This window comes from Bacillus rossius, chromosome 1 (assembly GCF_032445375.1).
Source record: "Bacillus rossius redtenbacheri isolate Brsri chromosome 1, Brsri_v3, whole genome shotgun sequence".
Classification (NCBI taxonomy): Eukaryota; Metazoa; Arthropoda; class Insecta; order Phasmatodea; family Bacillidae; genus Bacillus; species Bacillus rossius.
The window spans coordinates 118945615-118961910 of record NC_086330.1 but is presented as its reverse complement, the minus strand read 5'-3'; the positions used below and the strand labels follow the sequence as shown (position 1 = coordinate 118961910).

The 16296-nt window shown below is 42.2% G+C and overlaps 1 protein-coding gene across 1 annotated transcript in view; it reads right to left on the bottom strand.

Annotated features, from left to right (window-relative positions):
- Nucleotides 1–2314: 2314 nt before the first annotated feature.
- LOC134543101 (innexin inx3-like) overlaps nucleotides 2315–16296 on the bottom strand; it is a 35014-nt gene continuing 21032 nt past the window's right edge. Inside the window, exon 3 of the mRNA XM_063387905.1 lies at nucleotides 2315–2788. Coding sequence (XP_063243975.1) covers nucleotides 2330–2788 — 459 coding nt within the window. The 3' untranslated portion in view covers nucleotides 2315–2329. The remainder of the gene's footprint in view (nucleotides 2789–16296) is intronic.

Sequence of the window (16296 nt, the reverse complement as noted above, 5' to 3'; positions counted from 1 at the left end):
TGTTAAATAATTTGTCGAGTTAAGCAAATAGTGCATGCACTCAGTATGACGAAAAATTGAAGGAAAAAAATACTGGATGAGTGAAAGTTTTTTTTACAAGTTGGTGCATCTCACTTGGAAAATGTTGGCTACAATTACTGACTTTGTATTGGAAAATGTTTTTGATATCTACAAAAAAAATTTTGCAGCAAGTCATTTTTGTGTGGCAATCAAATTTTTCTGCTTTAAAGCCTGATTGGAGCATTTTATAGCTAATTAGCAGAACCCGGTAGATATGGTTCTGCCAGTGTAAGATAGAAGTTGATGTGCTGCAGCGCCATCTAGTTGATACGCTACTAAACTTGACAGGATCACCCGCTGGACCGAACCCAAGATCGCCAGATGGTAGACCAAAGATAGTTTCCGTGTTGTTTATTGATGTTATGTATTCAGTTAGGTACTGGATACTAATACTGATACTGATAGTTCTTTATTAGGGAAATTTACCTATCACCTAAGTAAAATATAGTTAAACAAGTCTTACACATGTTATTTCTTAATTTATTCTGGTTCACTCAACTAGAACCACACAATTGTGATAGGGACAGTATGACAAGACACTCACATAAAACATGTGGTGCACATTATTGGACTTTTTCAGGGACGGGGTATTTATTAAACGAATTAACCAGAAAATAAAATATTCATTCACTAATTTCGCTTATTAAAATAACCGCCAGAGAAGCAATATGTAAATAACAAGTAAATATTATGTAAATAACAAAAAACTTGCGAACAGAAATTTCATCAGTTTTTAATCCACTAAACTTATTTTAAGTTTTCTAGCCATGTTGAATGTTCGAAGAGTGTGGTTGTGGTAGATAGATAGAGATAGAGAGAGCTAAATGTGCAAGCACTTCCTTTAGCCAGAAATAAAGTTACTTTCTACCAAATGACCAAAAATTGTTTGGCCTAAAATAATTCGACCTAAAATAATTTTCGGAAACTTATTTGACCTAAAATAATTTGGCCTAAAGACGTTTGGCCTAAAAATATTTGGCCTAAAGCCATTTGATAAATTTGTTTGGCCTAAAGTCATTTGACCTAAAATTATTTCGCCTAAAGTCGTTTGGCATAAAGATATTTAACCTAAAGTCATTTGACCTAATATTGTTTGGCATAAAGTCACATGGCCTAAAAATATTTAGCCTAATTTTAGGCCAAACTACCAGTACAGCAGCAGCTACCCAGCAGATGCCCCCCCCCCCCCCCCCGAGCTTCACTACTCCCGGGCGAGGGAGCCCCGCCTGCCTCGTCCCCTCTATCCCCTCCACCACCCATGCAGCCGCTCAATATAAAGAAGGGGGAAGTGGCCCACGGTTTAGAAATCTCTCAGCCTTAGCAAACACACCTAGTAGGCCTACATAACCAACTTTCAACAATAATTTAAAAACTGTTCACTCTGCAGCTACCTTCCTTCCCAAATTACCTAAAACAACTTCCCACACTTAAACATTCATTCAGACAATCTACTATACAAACTTAAATTTACTGAATTTAAGTTCAAATTATTACAATAAATACAAAAAAATAAATTCAAACTACCATCCTTTGCATTCAAATTAACAACTGCTAAAAGCAAATAAAATCTCATATTAAAAAAAGCAGTGTATTTCAACACTAGATGTTAGGGCGACATTCCATCGCCTGCTACTCCCGGCGGACTGCAAGGTTCGATGCCCTAGCCTAGTCGGCCTCGGGGCCCGCATTCGCTGTGGTGTAGCCCAGCCGCAGCTAGCAGCGACTGCGGCGGCACTGATTCAATAAGTGGGCATTTCGAGCGCTCTTAAGACTTTAAGTAGCTGCAAGCAGTTGTAGCCTGTCTCACTCTTCATTTTAGTATATTTTACATTTTACCAATTTATTGATTTTTTAAGATCATAAAGCAGTGAATTTTGATAGTTTTTAGAGTTTGGTGGTTACATTATGAACGAAAAATATCGATTATAAACACCAATTATAAATATTTTTCAGGAGAAACTATTTGTGGCAGTCGGTTATTATTACTAAATAGGCATTCCCTTAATGAATTTAGATGCTTGATCAGAGATCAAATTTTTAATATTAAAATACATAAAAAAATTAATGACAAAAATGTTTGTAACCAAGATGGCGTCTTTATGATAAATTTTGTTAGAAGAGATAATTAATTGTTTTCATCCTCTGATGCTCTTGATGAAATACAAGAAACTGTATTAAAAAATTCTCATTCCAAATTTTACTCTTAAAAATACAATTTTTCTTTAATACATCTTAAAACATTTTTGTTTTCATAATAAAGTAGTGCGCACTAGCAGTCGGCGATGACGGGCCCCGCCTCGCCGTCGGCGCGCGCCGCCGCCAGCTGCTCCTGGAACTCGGGCCTGAGCGCGGGGTCCATGTTGCGCAGCAGCAGGTGCAGGTACAGCCAGTCGCCCAGGTCGAGGCGTCGCGCCGCCCAGGCGGGCAGCCCGGGCGCCGTCAGCCGCGCCGCCCAGCCCGTGCGGCCCCGCACCAGCGCCCCAGCCACCACCAGCCGCCACAGCAGCGCCGCCGCCGACACCGCCGCCAGCGGCAGCAGCCAGAACCACAGCGCCGTGTAGATCTTCTCGTTCACCACGTTCAGCGCCATCACGCACAGCGCGTCGAGGTTCTGCAGCGAGCCGGACGGCCCGTACTTGTAGAACGTGCACTTGGTCACCTTGGGGAACACCGCGTCGATGGCGTCGTAGCGGCCGTCCTCGGGGTGCAGCTGGAGGAACTTCACCACCTGCGGGCGAGAGTCGCAGTCCGCCGGTCACCACACGGCCACATCACAGTGGCACGCAGACGGATCAGCTCGGCAATGCTGAGCTCTTCCGTTTACGTTTCTCCGTTCGACCAATAGAAGCCGATTATTTGACTGCTTTGTTTATATTCTAAATACGTTAATACGTGTTTCCGTTACAAGAACATCTAATGTTATATTATTACTTTATAGTTTATTTCCATTATATATGTATATTCTGCTTGTGCTTCGAGCTTGAAGAATATTTTTTTTCTTAAATTAATATTTCGTAACCTTGAAATTAAATCTCATTGGTTGCTATTCGTTACGTGTCCGTGCATTGTTGAAGCAGCAGACGTGATAGTGAAATGTTCCGGGAGATCCGTCTCTGTTGTGCCATTATAGAACTAGGGTGACCATATTTATCAAAGGCAGTCGGGGGGGGGGGGGGGGGGCAAGTTTAATTCATTACCAGAATTATAAATACTTGGAAACAAGCAGTCATATTTTCATTGTTTTGAAATGGTGAATGGACTGAATCTGCGGGCAACAGCAGATGCCTTTGCAACCTTTCTGGGGGGTTCGACTACCGAGCCTCGGTGTCTTGGTCCCAAAGGGCCCCATAGTGAATGGATCAGGCCTATGGTAATGGAACGACCGAGAATGGCGCCGGCGTGTTTGGGGGCACCCGGGTTTAAAAACGAGCTGCAAACTACTCGATTAGGTGTGATACATTCCCCTAGTCCAGTAGTCGGGGGAGGTACCGAGTTAACCGTGAGGCCCTCCAACCCACGCACGACCGGATTGTAATGTCTAGCCAGGGCTCTCTGCAGTCGCCGCCGGATGAGTCCAGGCATGTCCGGGTCCGGGCCATAATCAGTTGTAAATCTGTCGGACCGAAGTAGGTACGGCAGGTCGGAGGGTAGTCCGAGGATACGAGGACATCCAGTGGAGTGATTCTGAAGAGTGGCGGTCGGCTAGCTTGTTGGTGAACGGTCTAATGTCGTATAGACGCCAAGTTGGTAGTAGTACGGGAATAATCCATGAAAGATTGACTGGTGACCCGCTGAGGTTTTCTTCAAGGCCCAGGATTCTGATTGGGTAGGATTCGTACTTGGTAGTAGTGCTCCGATCGCTTGAAGCAGACTCCAAGTGTTCTCTAGCCCGATGCGGAGTCGACGTGGTGAGCGACGACACAGCTCCGGTACTAGCCTGGATAGCTAGCAGAGGTTGGATAGGCCTCCACCGGACCACGGGTTCACTGGGTGTTTTGAGGGGTCCCAGTGTGATGCATCGATCGGGTATCGAACCGAGGACAGGAATCGATCGAATCAATATGTAAATTATTGAGTGATTTATTTAATGAATTTTGGAACTTTTCCCGAATTTCTAGCTAAATAATTACGGATTTTCAAGATGGCGGCCAAATGACAAGATGTCGGGTGTCACAGCAATAATAAATGATTACTGCACTCTAGCGGATAAGAATTAAACTAACATGTCGTCAGCGCACTCTCGCCGACGATACAATGATGATGGCTTCCAGCATCAAAGACAAGATGGCGGACTCGACGTCATACTACCTGATGATATTTATATGCTTTGAAAAAAAAAGTGGTGGGAGTCAGTATGCCTGCAGCCACCGCGGGGGAAGGATCGGTCGCCGTTATTATTTTTTTGCCCTCACCGGGTTCGAACCGAGGACTCCGAGCTCCGTGTCGTAAATGTATGTTTTTTTATAAATAATTTATTGAATTTTTATTAATTGAATTTTTTTATAATTTTTAATTTTTTTTCATTAAAATCAGATAATAAATTTAAAGATGGCGGCCGTAACGGAAATTGCAACGGTGACGTCATAATTCAAAATGTCGGAAAACACAACTCCGGAATGTTCGATAAAACATAATGACATCATCCAAAATGGTGGATCCAAGATGGCGGATCCAAAATGGCCGTCGGGGTCAAGGTCAAGTCCTGATAGAGGCTTAACTGAGGCTTGAGTTAAGGATGCTTAAGCCTCTATCAGGACTTTTCTAGCCGCTGAGATTTTTACGGAATAAAACGGGAAATTTTCCCTCGAAACGGGAATTTTTCCCTCGAAAACGGGAAATTTTTTCTTAAAACGGGAATTTTTGAGTCATTTTGAGTCATATTTGAGGAATTTTGAGGAATTTTTGCCGCCGTGACGTCACAAATCCAATATGGCGGACACCGGCTCCGGCTCCACATCCTGAATCCTGTTTCCGGACATACTATTATATACTACTACAATCAGAAGCACAATCAACAAAAAGGTAGCACAATCGGAAGCACAATCAAAAAAAGGAAGCACATTTGGAAGCATAATCAACAAAAAAGGAAGCACATTTGATGCACAATCAACTAAAAGGAAGCACAATCGGAAGCACAATCAACAAAAACGTAAACTATACAACATAAATGGAAACTATAAAACAAAAAACGGAAACTATAAAACAAAAAACGGAAACTATACAACAAAAAACGGAAACTATACATCAAAAAACGGAAACTATATACAAAAAAGTCTCAGTTTTGAGGATGCGATGGTTATAGTAATAATACTTAATAACTTCATCTTCCATCAAGTTTAATTACTACTTCATAGTCGTCACAGGAAGCAGAATTTTTTCAGAGTCATAACCCACAAGTAGATAAGTATATCTTCTAAGTAGGAACATGTTCGCGTATTAATGTTTAAAAAGCTGCATGGAAGCAGATATTTTAAATGTTTGTGTAAATATCCGCCCCCCCCCCCCCCTAAAATTTTTAATGAAAGAAAAAAACACACGCTACCTTAATCGTACACGAGAATATTAAGCTAGAAACAAAAATACCGATTCACATTTGTACAGTATTAGATGTTCCCCTATCTTCACGAGAAAGACCACATTCGACACATAACATTTTACGTTTCAACTTAATGTCTGATCGCTATAGTGTATATGATGCTGCAGCAGTTGCCGCCTCCCGGGCTAGCAGAGCGCTCCCTTCCCCTCCATCCTTTCCCCTTCTCCACCTTGCCCCAGCCTTCCCCTCCGCACTTCCCCTCCTTTCCCGAGGCTTCCCGTCTTCCCTTCTCCTCGTTTCTCGAACCTTCCCCTCCGCCGCTTTTCTCTATTGTTCTCGAAAGACAGTTCACCTGTATATAAGGCCGCGAGTTTGCTTAGGCCGGCACTGTCTTCAGTCACTCTCGCTCGTAGGCAGTCCGCTGGGAGGAGGCCACGCTACTCATGCTCATGGTTGATTAGTTATGTTAGAAGCTTCGCTTTAAATCCACTATGGATCTCTGCCTTGTAATTTCCGCGTGCATTAATGGTCTGTTTACTTCTTTCTTACGAGCCTTCTGCTCTTGATTGAGTGGTCTAGATGGGTCTTGTACCTAATTTTGTTGGATGTTCCATTTATCACCGACCTTAATTTACATGAGTGTTTGCTTGATTATTTGTTTTGCGCATTGGGCTTCCTCCCTGTCGTAATATTTTTGTTTTAATGTCTTTTAGCTGGGGTTCGCGATTCCCATTTAAATTTGCCATGAAAACTTATGTTGCGTGTAAACTTAATGCATAATTTTAAAGCCTTAATATTTATACTTAATTGCATGATAACGAATTTGCTCTGCGTGAGACTTTTATATGACTCTTGTCTGCTTGCTAAGGTCTTTTGAATGTACATTAATTAAAAGAATTTTCCTTATGCGCAGTACTTAAATACGTGTTACGTCAGGCGCATTTTCATTGCGCAAATTGTTCATGATGCTCTCTTTTCAAGCATCTGTTTTATACTCATGTTTGTAAAAACCATAACGATTAATGGGTGTTGTCTGCACATTTGTTATATCTATTTGTACCTTAATATATTATCATTTTTGTTTAATGAATAAAATATATTTTTTTCTACTTTCATTTTTTTTCTAATATAACAACATTTTTACAACTGCTGTTGTATCATACTGGAATGGTACACCATTGGTTCCCACTTAACCTGTTGAAGTTACATCGATCTCCCACTTCCACCTAGCTTCAACGTCTGCGCTACTCTGCTTCGGCAGTTGTTACTTTGTTGTTTGTTCTCTGTTACCATGAGCCGCCCTGGAGTCACATGGATCTATCAGCTGCACCGGGATGAACTTGTCCGGTACTGTGAAGAAAATCAACTGCCTGCCGAGTCGGGCGACACTGTCACGACCTTGCGTGCCCGACTCGTTCGGTTTATGCGTGACAGCAGTGACGTCACACCTGTAAGGGGCGAGGTGGAAGCCTCACTGGAAGTAAGTCCTGCTCCCACTCATTCCTTTTCTCAAAAGTTGTTCTTTTCCTCTTTGAAGTGTATGCCCGCTCTTGACAGCAGTGAGCCTAAGCGTGTTCTTGAATTTTTTCATGAGGCTGAGCGCCTCATTAAGCTGAACCTGGTTCCTTCTGAGGCGTTTATGAAGGCGCTCTTAACTAAGTGTTCTGGTATATTTGTGAATAGGCTAACTGAGGCTATTGTGCAAAAGTCGGATTTTCACACATTTAAGTTATCCGTGCTGAGGGGAGTTTGCCCCCCCCCCCCCCCCCCGGGTGTTGGACGCCTGCAAGAGAGACTTAGTCTTTCGCTTTCAGCGCCCTGATGAGTCGGTGACTCAGTACATTGATTCGGTACTTTCGTACGCGGATGTGTTGGAACTTGATACCCCCGAGGCGGAATTAGTTCAGCTTGTCTTAGGTAACTTTGCCCCTTGTGTTCTCAGTCTTGCTAGTATGTTAACTCCTCCTTCCACCTTTGATTCTTTACGAGCCTGGGGCAGTGAAATAGAGGCCCGTTTGTTAGCCGTCTCTAAATACGAGACGGAATTTCCATCGCGTCGTGACACTGATAGTAAGTGGCAACCTCGCGACTGTAAGTGCGAGGTTCGCTCGTTACCCACATTTCGCTCAGAGGCAAATGATAAGGCATGTCATTCTTATCGCCCCTCAAATCCTAGTCGGGGTGCATTCCGGCAACACACTCAGTCACACAACACTGAACGTATTAGCGCGCCGGCAGCGGGCGCATTCTCTTCGCCTCGTGTAAGTGCTCCCGCCCACCTTGCTGCCGCCTCCGCTCTTAAAGCCACAGGTCATGTACAGTGCGATCAAAGAAATGTACGCACTCGCTGTGCAAACTGTTGCATATTTGGACATATTTCTAAAGACTGCGGTCAGCCATTCATACCGCACAATGACCGGAAATGTTTTTCCTGTAAGGGAACAGGGCATTACCGGGCTAAGTGTCCGGGAAAACTCCGTCTGACGGGACGTAAGAGAGGTCGTTTCTGTCGGTTTGTTAAAAAATCCTCTGTGCCAGTCTATTTGCATTTTCTTCCAATTCATATTCAGGAGCATTCTTTTCCGGCTCTAGTTGACACTGGCGCCACCCATTCGGTTATTAGCGAAGGTTTTTTGCAGAATTTAATTAAAATATTTCCTACTATTGCTTCACATGTGTATTGCAATGATCCAGTTAATATTTGTGTTGCAAATGGTGAATGCATTCGATCTAACAAGTCAGTCACTTTACATTTAAAGATTAAACATTTTTCCTGGAACTGGAAATTCGCTGTCATTTCTGATTTACACCCTGAATTTATTTTGGGTTTAGATTTTTTGGGCAAGACTAAAGCAGTTTTAAATTTTGGTCTTCATGAGCTTTCTTTTGGATTTGCACCTACTGTCAAAATCCCTTTAATTTTCGACTCTTCTAAGCCTGTCATTTTTGAATGTCGTGATAGTAACGACTCTCTACAGAAGCAAGCCGTTGCCAACCTTGTGCATAGATTTTCCGATGTCATTTCTCCTAAAATCGGACGCTGCGACATTTTGCCCTACAAGTTTTACTTGAAGGATGAAACTCCGGTTCGCAGTAAATATCACAAGGTTTCCCCTCCTAAACTTCAGGCCATGCATGATATCGTAGATAAGCTCTTGTCTGCTGGCGTTATTTCTCCTTCCACTTCTGATTTTAGCACTCCCACCTTCCTAGTGTGTAAGAAGGATGGGGTTAATTGGCGAATGGTTCACAACTACATTCCCTTGAATCGTAAAATAGCCATGGAGGATGTTTATCCCCTCCCTACTGTAGAAAGTGCCTTGCAGCACTTAGGCAAGGCCAAGGTGTTTTCAATTATTGATTTAAATCAAAGCTTCCATCAATGCCTCCTGGATCCTTCTTGTCGTAAATATACCGCCTTTTCCACCCCGTTTGGCCATTTTGAATTTAATCGCATACCCATGGGGGTTAATTTTGGCAGTCAGGCCATGAGTCGTGTTTTGGACCATGTACTAAAGGACCTTAAGTATAAATTTGTGTTTAATTATGTCGATGATATTATTGTGTATAGCGATACTCTTGACGATCACATTGCCCACTTAACAGAAGTTCTTACTCGTTTACGAGCTGCTCATCTGACTGTTAACCCTAATAAGGTCATTTTGGCAAAGACGTCAGTAAAATTCCTTGGCTATGTCATTTCTCAGGGAACCCTCCTCATGGATCCAGATAAAATTGCACCCATTGTACAGTTTCCTAAGCCTATCAACATTAAGGGAGTTCAGCGTTTTTTAGGCATGCTGGGTTACTTTTCCAGATTTATTCATAATTTTGCTTCTCTAAGTGCTCCTTTAAATCACCTTCGAAAAAAGAATGTAGCTTTTGAGTGGGGTCCTGAACAAGAAAAATCTTTTCAGGCCTTGAAGACTTGTATGGCCTCTCCTCCAGTTCTTATTTTACCCGATTTCAGTAGACGCTTCGCAGTTCAGGTTGACGCCTCTTCTATCGCCCTTGGAGCAGTTTTAGGTCATTTGGAAGAGGGTAAGATCAGACCCATCGCCTTTGCAAGCCGTTCTCTTTCGGAATCCGAGCAGCGCCTGGGTGTGTACGAGAAGGAGGCCCTTGGGTGCCTCTTTGCTCTTGAAAAATTCGAAAATTATTTGGATGCTAACGAGTTTGACCTATTTACCGACAACCAAGCCCTTAGTTGGCTATTTAACCACCCACACCAGCTGGGTAAGTTGGGTCGTTGGATCCTTCGGTTGTCGCGGTTCCGATTTTCCATTCATCACATCTCAGGTAGAGAAAACATTATTGCTGATTCTCTTTCCCGTATGTTTTGTACTAATGAGTTTGAGCCTGTTGATGAGGACTATTCTGAGAGAACTGAATTCCTCTCTGTTTGTAAAATTTTTCCAGAGTCATACTTAAATATTAGAGAATGTCAGAGCAATGACCCTTTTTGCCAGGAGATTCGTAGAGATCTTCATCACAAAAGGCCTGTGCCTTATATTGAAGAACAGGGTTTACTTTACTTTACTGGAACTTCAGGTAGAGCTCGCAAGGCAGTCGTTCCAGCCGCCTTAAGGGCCATGGTATTGGCTTATTTTCATTCTTCACTTCTCGGTGGCCATTTGGGTATCGAGAAAACCCAGCGCAGGATTTCCGCGCATTTATTCTGGCCCGAGTTACTGAGCGACGTTCGTAGCTATGTTCGCTCTTGTGTAGACTGTCAAATATCAAAGCCCCCTCACAACTCCAAGGTAGGGCTCTATGCCGCCGATCCTCCTGTTGCTCCTTGGCACGCTTTACATATCGACATATTTGGGCCTCTTACCCGGTCCAAAAAGGGAAATATCTGTTTACTAGTGGTTCTGGACATTTTTTCGAAATTTGTCATTCTCCTTCCTCTCAAAAACATGAAGGCTGCTACGATCGTTAGGGTTCTTAGAGAACAGGTGTTTAAATTATTTGGTCCCCCTTGTATCATGGTTTCTGACAATGCTCCTTATTTCAGATCTTCTGTTTACAGTGATTTTCTTTTTGAATGGGCTGTGAAACCCATCTATAGCTCTGCTTACTTTCCTCAGGGTAACATGGTCGAACGAGTAAATAAGGTTTTGAAGAGCATCCTTATATCCTTCTATCGTTCTGACCAAACTCTTTGGGACTCCGATTTGGATTATATTAACGTGGGTTTGAACTCTGCTACTCATTCCTCCTCTGGATTTCCTCCCTCTCTTCCCTTCCTTGGGCGTGAGCTCACTCATCCCTTACTTAACCAGTGGGGTCTTCCCCCTCTCGACTCCGCCCTCGATGCTTCGGGCCTTGACAGTGTGCTCGACTCGGTAGCTTGCAATTTACGTAAGGCCCGTCAGGCTGTCGCTGAATCTTATAACAAATCCAGATCCCCTCATGGTTACAAAGTCGGAGACCTTGTTCTCTGTCGCAGCTTCACCCTCCCTTCTTTGGCCAGTAAATTAAATGTGAAACTCTTGCCTCCCTATGAAGGACCTTATAGTGTGCATAGAATTTTGGCCGCTAATACCTTGTTACTTAAGTCATGTAAGTTTAAACATAAGTTCAAGAAGGCTCATGTGAGTCAAGTCAAGGCCTTTGTGAGTTAAAGTATTTTGCTATTGTTACTTGAGAGTGTTTATTAGGCTTGCGTTTAGATAACTGTTTTATTATTAAGTTTTAGTGTTGTTTGTTCATTGTGTTTGCTGTTGCGGCTCTCCCTTTTTTTTTTCCTTTTTAGTTTGGCGCGCCATCCTCTTCTCCCCTACCCTCGCTCTGCTGGCCCCGCATCTCTACGATCTTCACCAGCCTGCTTCTTCGCCTCGAGGAGAGACGTCTCTTCGGGTCGTCGTCGTCATCTTCGCCTCCCCCCGCCGGGACGTGTCCCCCTGAGAGCAATCTTCGCTTCGACTTCTTGCCTGATGGCATGGCTCCTTCGCGGCGCCCGGATGCAGGCCCCCTGTTGAGGTGCCCTGTTGAGCGCCGGCAGTCTCCAGTTTGAACGCCTTCGCGCTCCTGTGAGCACTCGGATGCTCCAGAGCCCATCAGAGGTGATCCCTCATCTACGATGATTGCCGCTCTGGATTGCCCGCCTCGGCACTTCGGTCCACGGCGAGTTCCGCTGGAGTCCCACCTAGGCCTGGGTGGTTGAGACTCGCGGATTCCCTGCACCAAGCGACACTGATGGCGTCTTCTGCCCCGCTTCTGGACTCGTCAACGTTTCGGCTCGAGCTGCGAGCCGCTAAAGATTTCTTCATGCTGGCGTTCCAGCATCCATGTTTTTGCAGCTTGCGTGGCTTCGCATTGTTCTTCGACTTCGTGATCTTATGCTCTCAGGGTAGGGCCACTTAAGGGGGGGGGGGGGTTGCAGCAGTTGCCGCCTCCCGGGCTAGCAGAGCGCTCCCTTCCCCTCCATCCTTTCCCCTTCTCCACCTTGCCCCAGCCTTCCCCTCCGCACTTCCCCTCCTTTCCCGAGGCTTCCCGTCTTCCCTTCTCCTCGTTTCTCGAACCTTCCCCTCCGCCGCTTTTCTCTATTGTTCTCGAAAGACAGTTCACCTGTATATAAGGCCGCGAGTTTGCTTAGGCCGGCACTGTCTTCAGTCACTCTCGCTCGTAGGCAGTCCGCTGGGAGGAGGCCACGCTACTCATGCTCATGGTTGATTAGTTATGTTAGAAGCTTCGCTTTAAATCCACTATGGATCTCTGCCTTGTAATTTCCGCGTGCATTAATGGTCTGTTTACTTCTTTCTTACGAGCCTTCTGCTCTTGATTGAGTGGTCTAGATGGGTCTTGTACCTAATTTTGTTGGATGTTCCATTTATCACCGACCTTAATTTACATGAGTGTTTGCTTGATTATTTGTTTTGCGCATTGGGCTTCCTCCCTGTCGTAATATTTTTGTTTTAATGTCTTTTAGCTGGGGTTCGCGATTCCCATTTAAATTTGCCATGAAAACTTATGTTGCGTGTAAACTTAATGCATAATTTTAAAGCCTTAATATTTATACTTAATTGCTTGATAACGAATTTGCTCTGCGTGAGACTTTTATATGACTCTTGTCTGCTTGCTAAGGTCTTTTGAATGTACATTAATTAAAAGAATTTTCCTTATGCGCAGTACTTAAATACGTGTTACGTCAGGCGCATTTTCATTGCGCAAATTGTTCATGATGCTCTCTTTTCAAGCATCTGTTTTATACTCATGTTTGTAAAAACCATAACGATTAATGGGTGTTGTCTGCACATTTGTTATATCTATTTGTACCTTAATATATTATCATTTTTGTTTAATGAATAAAATATATTTTTTTCTACTTTCATTTTTTTTCTAATATAACAACATTTTTACAACTGCTGTTGTATCATACTGGAATGGTACACCATTGGTTCCCACTTAACCTGTTGAAGTTACATCGATCTCCCACTTCCACCTAGCTTCAATGCAGTTACAACACTCACCTCAGCCATTAGCTACTGCCGCTACTAGATGCACTTCATATCAAATGAAAATAGTATTTTTTTTTAAGTCGTGGCAAGAAGTCGAAGTAAATAAAATATTTAAAAACATATTTAACACTATTTAATAAAAAAACACAATCCTTTGCACCATCTCATTCAGAAGGCATTACCGACCACCTTCACAACACCCCGCTCCGCAGTACTTTCCATCAAATACTTTGTCCACACAACTATACAAGCGTCACACAGCTCCAAAGTCGATAATTGAGGAATAAGTGCCTAATATTCCCCCACCACAGCGGCAATATCCTTCACAGTCAGAGTGGAGGTGTTCACAGGTACATCTGTGATGTCTTTCCTGGACTCTTCATCTTCATCCACCGCAAGAGCTTTTTCCCGACCGCTAGCCTCCTGACAGCACGCATAGAACTTCTCCTCAACAATTTTTTCATCGCTGGCAAGACACATCTTACTAGCTCTGTTGATAACTATGAATGATACATCCTAAGGGTGCAATTGTTCAACTGTCCCCACCCCTCTGCCCTTTCTAATGCCGTCCTGTTCGTGCGTGCCAAGCACACACATCACTGACGCACGGCCTTTGACGTCAGCAGACCTACCCCCTCCCCCCTCCCCATGAACCATCCACACTTCAAATAGCTGCGTCATTTAGACCTGAAGCCACATGTCCCCAGCCTCCTAATACCATTTTAAGCACCTTCGACGAACATCCCAAACTCTGGTAACTAGTGAAAAGTTTCAACAGTACATAAATTAATACATTTTGTATTTATTTAAGACTTGCATTTATTAATATAAAAATTTACAACATTTCAAAACATTAAAATTTATATGGCATCAGTAGATTTTATCCAACTGATTTTCACATTTATCTAATCCTAGCCACTTCACAAACAAGGGATCATCTTTCTAATATATCAATTTTTCTTCAATTTTAATCGCTTGGGTACTTGGTAGGCTGAATTTATTCCCCATAGAATCTGCCACGTATCGCCGGACCTCGTAAATCTTCCAAGTAGTAACATCTCGGATGGTAATTACATATTTTAAAAACACGGAATATTTATGTCGACCATTTATAAATACACACAAAATATTCAATTTTAGCTCTAAGTTTTATTACGCCTAGTTTATTTGTATCAAAATAAACAGTTTCCAGGAGTGAGTTATCTTTTACATTAACAGGCACCATAACAGTTTTTTCTGTATTTTCTGTAACATATAAATCCACATATAACTCCCTTTTGCTGCGAACACCCTTCACATGGCTTCCTTTCGAGCAGGAATAAAGACTTTGTTGTATATAGTTTCCGTTTTTTGATGTATAGTTTCCGTTTTTTGTTGTATATTTTCGGTTTTTTGTTTTATAGTTTCCATTTATGTTGTATAGTTTACTTTTTTGTTGATTGTGCTTCCGATTTTGCTTCCTTTTAGTTGATTGTGCTTCCAAATATGCTTCCTTTTTTTTATCATGCTTCCAAATGTGCTTCCTTTTTGTTGATTGTACTTCCGATTGTGCTTCCTTTTTGTTGATTGTGATTCTTTTTTGTTGATTGTGCTTCCTTTTTGTTGATTGTGCTTCCGATTGTGCTTCCTTTTTGTTGATTGTGCTTCCGATTGTGCTTCCTTTTTGTTGATTGTGCTTCCAAATGTGCTTCCTTTTTGTTGATTGTGCTTCCGATTGTGCGTCCTTTTCTATGAATGTGCTTCCGTAAAATTGTTTATTATTTTAACATAACACCTATATCATCCAAGGTACCTACTAATACTTATACTTAAATGTCTTAGAGAATGGTAAAATATAATTATACGCAGACATTGAAATATCTGCTTCCATGCAGCCTTTAAAACACGGGTATGCAAACATGAACTTTTTTAGGAATGTAATTATACACAGACATTAAAAACTGCTTCCATGCAGCTTTTAAAACACGAGTACGCAAACATGAGAAGTGAATATTACTTGTGAGTTAGGACTCTGAAAAATTTCTGGTCCACTAAGATGGGGTAGGCCTAATAAATGTTTTTTTTAATTATCATTACTTTAACATTACTTTAACTATCGCATCCATAACGATAGTATTGATATCATATACTTTAGTTAAAACCTATAAATGATAAGACTTTAAGAAAAAATGGTGGTTACAACAAAATGACTGTGGATCTTGTGGATTTTGTGATTTATTTTAACAAAATTTGCGAATTTTTTGGTCTATAAAGTTCATAATAATGTTGGTAGAGAATTTGATCTAGACCATACATACACTAACATACTTTAGAAACCTACACCCGATGAAGACATCCATCAGATGAAATCAAGATGGCGGTCTCCACTAAATAAGATGGCTGCCTCCAGCAGACAACGATGGTATATATTTTTTATTTTGATAATAAATTTATTTTAAAGAATACGGTGTAACGAAAAATTGTAACAGGGATGAGTGGGGTGTTCAATGACGATGTCATTGTAACAGAGGAGTGGGGTGCTAGATGGTGTATTCGTAATGTAGGGGAGTGGGGTGTTCGATGCGCAGGTTTTTAATTACAATTTTATTAAATAATATTTTTATACTTTATTTAAATATTGTTTATTAATTTTTTTTATAAATTTTTAATTTTTTCCATTAAAATGGGATAATAAATAAGATTTTCAAGATGGCGGACGAAACTCAAAATGGTGGAATGTTATAGAAAAACAAAATGGCAGAATGTTCTAGAAACAAAATGGCCGCCGGGGTCAAAGGTTAAGGTCAAATCCAAGATGGTTGCAGGAGGTGATGCAATCCCAGATGGCCGCCGGAAGTGACGCAATCCAAGATGGCCGCTGGAAATGACATAATCCAAGATGGACGCCGTGGCTCCTTAGCTCCCGACCCAGGACCCGGTGCCCCAGGATGAACTATATTCAACTATTCATGTCGCAGTCCTGTCTGCATTTGTAAATATATGTTTGTAGACATTGTGTTCATACATACATCACCAATGCTAAAATTATGTGTGTATTTGGCCTGACTTTTACGTTTAACGAACTAAAAGAAAAACACGTGGGTGCGTTGCCGCCACTCTTGCAAGAAGTGAAAATCCACATCTAGAGGCTAGAATGTGTCAAATGTGCAAGTTTACTTTAACGGAAACATGCCATCGTTCAAATATGTAACCAATATACAGCTACACGCCCTCGCAGACACTCCATCACCCAGGGAT